Raw genomic sequence first — 5,852 nt, 5'->3', positions numbered from 1 at the left:
ATAAACCAAACATTTTGGTTCCTGTCCCGCTAAAGCAAAGTCTTCAAAAGGGTGAAGATGTAGATGTATCCAGTATTTTAAAAAGAAAAAAAAAACTGAAATTGGAAATTATTGGGACAGAACTGTTCTTTTCCTTTTTCCTTCAAACCAGGAACACTAATGTCTATCAAATGAAGGCAGAATAATCAGTGTAGAAAGATGAAAGTGAAGTATAGGCAATAAAAGCCAAGGCTGGCTTTTAATCAGAGGAAAGGTATCATAAAGATTCAGCTCTAACATTGTGTCATCTGTAAATGTTTTATGATTGAGCCAAACACACATATACTTGATGTGCTGTATGTCAACAGCAACTAATGCATTTATTTGTAGGAGAATGCAATTGGCAGAGAAATGGTCCAGTACAAGTCAGTGGTTTAACAGTTAACATAGATCAGTACAACAATCAACCTTGAAGAAAAACAAAAACAAACTGATCATCTGAAGATGATTAAAAAAAATACAATGATAAGTTAACATTGTTTTGTTGTATGTACAAAAACCACAAATAAAATTAGAAAAACTAGGAAAAAAATCCTTGGGACTATTTACATTTTATATACAGGGGTGTAGAGGAATCTTCCTGCTGTAAGACACAGAAAATGAAGTGTTAGACATTGTGATTTTAATGAGCAGGTGCACAGACACAGCTCTGTTCCTCAACTACTTCTACAAAAACTAACAGTCGTTGACTTCTCACCTATAAACGATTGAGCAGGTTGTTCTGGATGTCTTCATACACCTGGTTGTAGATCTCCTCTTTTGTTTTCAAACCATCCAGGCACTCTGCAGCACAGAGAAAGTGTTCAGATCAGCATTTTATTTATTTATAACAGAATCACCCTGAACAAGTAGAGTACACCAAATTACAGAAAATGACATTTTGAATGCTGACACTAAATCAGCTGCAACATACCGATATGCAAGCTGCTGTCCTCCATCTCGCTCCTGTGCTTCAGGTACATGGGCCACACGTGGCCATCAAACAGGCCAGGAGGGTCGGGGACGGTGTACTGCCTTGTACTGGAAATGAAAACACAGTTAGAGAAAAGACACTTTTCAGGAGAAGATGATGAGATTTGACTTTAGGGCAAAAAATAAAACATGTTCCACCCTCACCTTCTCCTTGCCTTGCACTCCTCGTAGGGTATCGTGATGTAATAGCACTTGTTGAAAACATCCTGCAGGGGCCTAGAGGGGAGATGCACAAGGTGATGATGAACAAGGCTATCTGCGAGGATACATTATGTCCTCAGCTAAACCTGACTAAAAAGGGGGCATCGTTATACAACTGTTCCCACTGTGTGTTATCTGCATCTCTGCAGTACGCTCGACATTCACCCATAGCACGCCGAGTACCAATCACCCAGCACCCAGCTTTAAGTGCAACTCAGAGAGCCTCTTACTGCTGAACCTCTTATCTCTGACTGCAGGACCTGCCCAAGTCTATATGCAGGGGTACATGAGCAGATGGTCCAATAGCAAGGCTGCAAAATTAACACATGACAGTACAGAAAAAACCTCCCCACCACCCCACCCCGGCACGTGTTTGTTGTCATTAATTTCTCAGAATTTACCAGAAACAAGATGGCGTGCTCCTTCTCGCTTAAGGTGAACATGTGGGTCACATTCATTTAAGGAGCAAAATAAAAAGTATCTTTCACTGAATTAATTGTATAAATAGACACGCATGCCTACTTGTGTGGAAGAATATCAATTCCCCCCCCCCCCCCAAATCAATAAAAACATATACCGAAATACAAAAACACAGGTGGGATAAACACTACTTTGTCACATAAAGGTGCAATTTTGTCCATCTTACAGCATACAGCTCTGTTTAGAATATCTATTATTTATTTTTTTTAAGTATATTTTTTGGCCTTTGTGCCTTTATTTGATAGCACAGTGAGACAGACAGGAAAGGGGGAGGCAGAGAGAGGGGGAATGACATGCAGGAAATGTCTGCCCGATGCGGGATTCGAACCGGGGACGCCTGCGTTGAGGACTGTAGCCTCTACATGGGGCGGCCGCTCTAACCACTGCGCCACGCACCGCCCCTGGAATATCTATTTTTAATATTAATAAAACTAGATGGCCTATCAGCCAATATCAAAGGCCCATGTAGGTCATTTTTTTTTTAGACGGGTGACCAAGTTAGAAGCCCCAGTTTTCTGAACTCAGTTCAGAAAATGCAGACCATAAGCCATGAGAGGACATGCATCGTAAACTTACGGGTAGTTGTAGAGCAAGAAGCCCTCCACAATCAGGATGTGGATCTGATCATCAGGGTCGGCGACATCAGAGACAGAGGACAGAGGGACACCATGAGAGCGGGCGAATTTCACGGGGTTCTCGATCCAGCCTTTTACGGTGTTGGTCATGGCCTCCATATCCATGGCTGTGATCACTGTAGAGCAAGATCAACAACGGAAAAGAAGACGACAGAAAGGACAGAGAGGATTAAAACAGAGACAAGCCAAGTGCTAAATATCAGGAATGTGTTTGTTTTTTTACTCCAAGTTACTGGAGGTTGATTGATATGGTAGTGGGGGTGATAAATTAATGTAATCTTGGATTATGTGGGCATATTACATTTAAGGGGCAGGTATGTGAATGTCAGGTAATCAATGAGTTAATGGCAGTCCTCAGTGAAGTCTTACCATCCCATTGTCTAAAGCCGTCCTTTCCGACTTCTATCTGATCAGGTTTCTGAAATAACAGTCACCAATAAAACATTGCTGCAACCTCACAGCTCTGAACACATGCAGATCCGACTCACATGCCAGAGTTCGGCAAAATGAGTGTGCACACACACTCACACAGACACAAAAGAAGGAAAACAGCACATAACAAGAGCATACACTGAATAAACCAAGCAATTTACAAGTAGTACACTGCTCTAATAAAACTAAGAAAAAAGGAGGGAAAGGGGAAAATGCCAAAAATGCACAAACTAAATACTTAAAGGGATTAGAGATAAAGGCTGTAATGAAAGGATAACTGATTTAAGGTTAATTAGATGATTGAAGCAGCAAGAAGCAAACAGGTAAAATACACCACTTTGCATAGACATCAAACCTATTTCCATATCTAAGCAGAGAGCAGAGGGTGGGGGGATGGGATGTAACATGGCAGCAGCCACTACCTTCCTCACATGCAATGCTCATAAAAGAGAAAATGGAGGCAAACTATAATATAAAACACTGATTAGCCATCTCCTAAGACTCACCTTGAAAAAGTCATCCTGGTGCACAACACAGCAGTTGGGCAGAGTCTTGATCAACCTGTTGGTCAGGGTGGTTTTACCACCATTAGTGACTCTGTGAACAGAAGTAAAAAAGTTGATTTAAAAAAAAAAGATACACTATAATCAGCCAAAGTCAATTACTAGCTGAATTAATTTTATTTTAAAGAGATCAGTTGTGCAAACTTGCTGCCACAGTTAGTGTATTTTGTCTAAATTTTATATTTAGTAAGTTATTTTGGTACATAAAACAAAAATCCACATGTAGGTAAAATACAATAAACTGAAGCAGAGTTAAAATTTAGTGTGTTAAAAGTTGCACAGCTGAGCTGAGTGAAAGAATTATGTGTAAATAATATGCAATTTATTTGTCATTTCCTTATTTCAACGTTGATTTATCAATAGCAGAGTAGCAATACAGTGTTTTGTGGTGTGGGACAACAATGTTCACTCTCCCTCCACTTTTACAATAGAGTCTCACTGTGAATTTCAAATGTCCCGCTCAATCTATGACAACAAACCGGTCACACCACACACGACCTCAGACCGGTGAAACAGAGCAGACATGCAACTTTCTGGCGCGCAGCTGATAACGCATGTGGTTAAAAGGATAATAACTATCGATCAGACGCTAAAATTACATAGATGTAGGCTATTAATTTGCATAAACATTTGGTTTGACTAACAGGAACAATAACATGGTGGTACACGTGCTGTTTTAGTCAACTTATCAATACAAACCGACTAGGTCCAATAACTAACAGTCATTCAGTCAAACAAACAGCGGTTTATGCACAACAACGTCACAGTATTTTAGTTTGCTACAGATGTTCACATACATTAGCCTATTAACGTTAGAAAACAACTGACAGTTATTTTTTTCTTAAACTTACCCGCCAATTCCTATAATGTATTTCATCTTTTCGTTTCTTCTCAACGGTGCAGCTCAGCGTCAGCTAGAGAAACTAACTTCAAGAGTCACTTTTAACCAAAGGTGGGAAAAAAATCCTACTAAATTAAGATCTCCGGAGAGTTTTTAAATTCAAAAACTCAATATCGTTAAAGCTCCGATGTGACAGCTCCTCCTTCTCTGGCTCATGCACTACGAGCTCGAGCCGCTGCCGTTTATACCCCAACTGCCTCCTCTGACGTCACAGGCGTTCTCGTGACCGACCATTCTTGGACGTACTCGCGCTCTCTTCTTTCCACTCCGTGCTACGTACGTGTACGTCGTCACAGCAACCAATCAGAGGAGCCTATCACATACTGGGCGAGATGGAGGATCAGCAGGTAATCCACTTGATGATCCCGCTGCGGTGGAAAACTACCACACTCACTGTTCAAGTTAGTTATATCTATAAATACATAAAAGATATGTATGTGTATGTAGGCTATGTATTATAGCCTATATGTGATTATTTATGTCCATACAGGGTTATGAAAAGTCAATAGCCTACTACACTTTATAACTTATCTTACACTCACATACAGTAGGGGATTTTGTGTAGGTAGTGTCAGGAGTGTGCAGACAAAAAATAACCAAATAAATAAAATGATAATAATATTAATCATCATCTTTATTTTTGTTGTACAACAACATTACAAAGTGCTTTCGATAGAGGAAAAAGAGGATTTAAAACACTGCTTACAGCCTAACACATCATACAACAAAAAAACACAATAAATTGACAAATAAGACACAACAACATATCAAACATTCATGAAGGCTTTTCAACAAAGAATGTTTTAAGAATACCTTTGAAAGACATTAAAGGTGTAGCCTGTCTGATCTCAGTATGTAGGTCGTTCCACAGTTTGGGAGCCAAGTCCTTGGAATAACCGGATATAGGCTATAACCAGAGAATTGCATATTGTGCATTCATTTTGGGTCCAATACTGTGGGTTATATTAAGACTAAGATGTCAATCACCTTCCATACAGAGTGCTGCGCCCTTTTTCTCTGGTCGCTGTGTGTAATATGGATGTTTCTATTTGTGAGTCTGTGCATATATGCAATGTGAATCCTGCCACAGCCTCTCAGGGGTCAGGGGTCAACAGTTAGGGTCGCTCTGTCAGTATTAGTGTGTAAGGTAATAGGGTGTGATGGGTGACTCGTGATGATGCTATGCTGATGTTGTCAAAGCACTCCCTTTATTCAAGAAAAGGCAGAAACTTTTTTTGTCTGTCTTATCTTGTTCAAGCTCTGTGCAGTCTGGAGTCACGACCACAGCCTCGTCCAGACTTGTTGAACATCTCCTGATGTGGTTAAGTTCACACAGAGAAGGCAGCAACATATTTAACATACATCCTATACATGTCATGTCTCTGCTGGGGGTGTGGTTTTACTGCTTCACATTAAAACTGAAGAGGCCCCTCAAGCAAAAATATGTTCAAGAGGCAGTCGTACTTTTTGTTCTAGCCAACTGTGCACTACGTGAAATAGAGATTTTTGGACAAAGCTGAACAGACACACACACACACACACACACACACACACACACACACACACACACACACACACACACACACACACACACACACACACACACACACACACACACACACACACACA

The 5,852-nt window shown here is 40.3% G+C and overlaps 1 protein-coding gene across 2 annotated transcripts; it reads right to left on the bottom strand.

Moving 5' to 3' along the window:
* Positions 1–322: 322 nt before the first annotated feature.
* On the bottom strand, positions 323–4,365 carry mibp (muscle-specific beta 1 integrin binding protein). Of its 2 annotated transcripts, XM_083970839.1 has the most exons (8): positions 4,174–4,365; positions 3,266–3,356; positions 2,697–2,745; positions 2,269–2,443; positions 1,156–1,227; positions 953–1,059; positions 737–822; positions 323–622 (listed from the first exon to the last, which is right to left on the bottom strand). In XM_083970839.1, the coding sequence occupies exons 1-7, from the start codon at positions 4,197–4,199 to the stop codon at positions 737–739; spliced, it is 606 nt and encodes a 201-aa protein (XP_083826965.1). In that variant the 5' UTR covers positions 4,200–4,365; the 3' UTR covers positions 323–622. The 2 variants fall into 2 exon arrangements, with proteins under 2 accessions (XP_083826965.1, XP_083826966.1); XM_083970840.1 differs by lacking the exon at positions 2,697–2,745 and having other exon boundaries at positions 4,174–4,197.
* Positions 4,366–5,852: the final 1,487 nt, after the last annotated feature.

This window comes from Trachurus trachurus, assembly GCF_905171665.1.
Source record: "Trachurus trachurus genome assembly, chromosome: 4".
Lineage (NCBI taxonomy): Eukaryota > Metazoa > Chordata > Actinopteri > Carangiformes > Carangidae > Trachurus > Trachurus trachurus.
The sequence above is the reverse complement of the archived record's forward strand: the minus strand, read 5'-3'. Positions and strand labels throughout refer to the sequence as shown.

Excerpts from the sequence above, each read along its gene's own strand:
- mibp (XM_083970839.1), bottom strand. The coding sequence starts at position 4,199 with ATGAAATACATTATAGGAATTGGCGG. Across the intron at positions 3,357-4,173 it reads TACATTATAGGAATTGGCGG|AGTCACTAATGGTGGTAAAA; the intron begins GTAAGTTTAAGA and ends TTCTGTTCACAG. Across the intron at positions 2,746-3,265 it reads ACCAGGATGACTTTTTCAAG|AAACCTGATCAGATAGAAGT; the intron begins GTGAGTCTTAGG and ends CTGTTATTTCAG.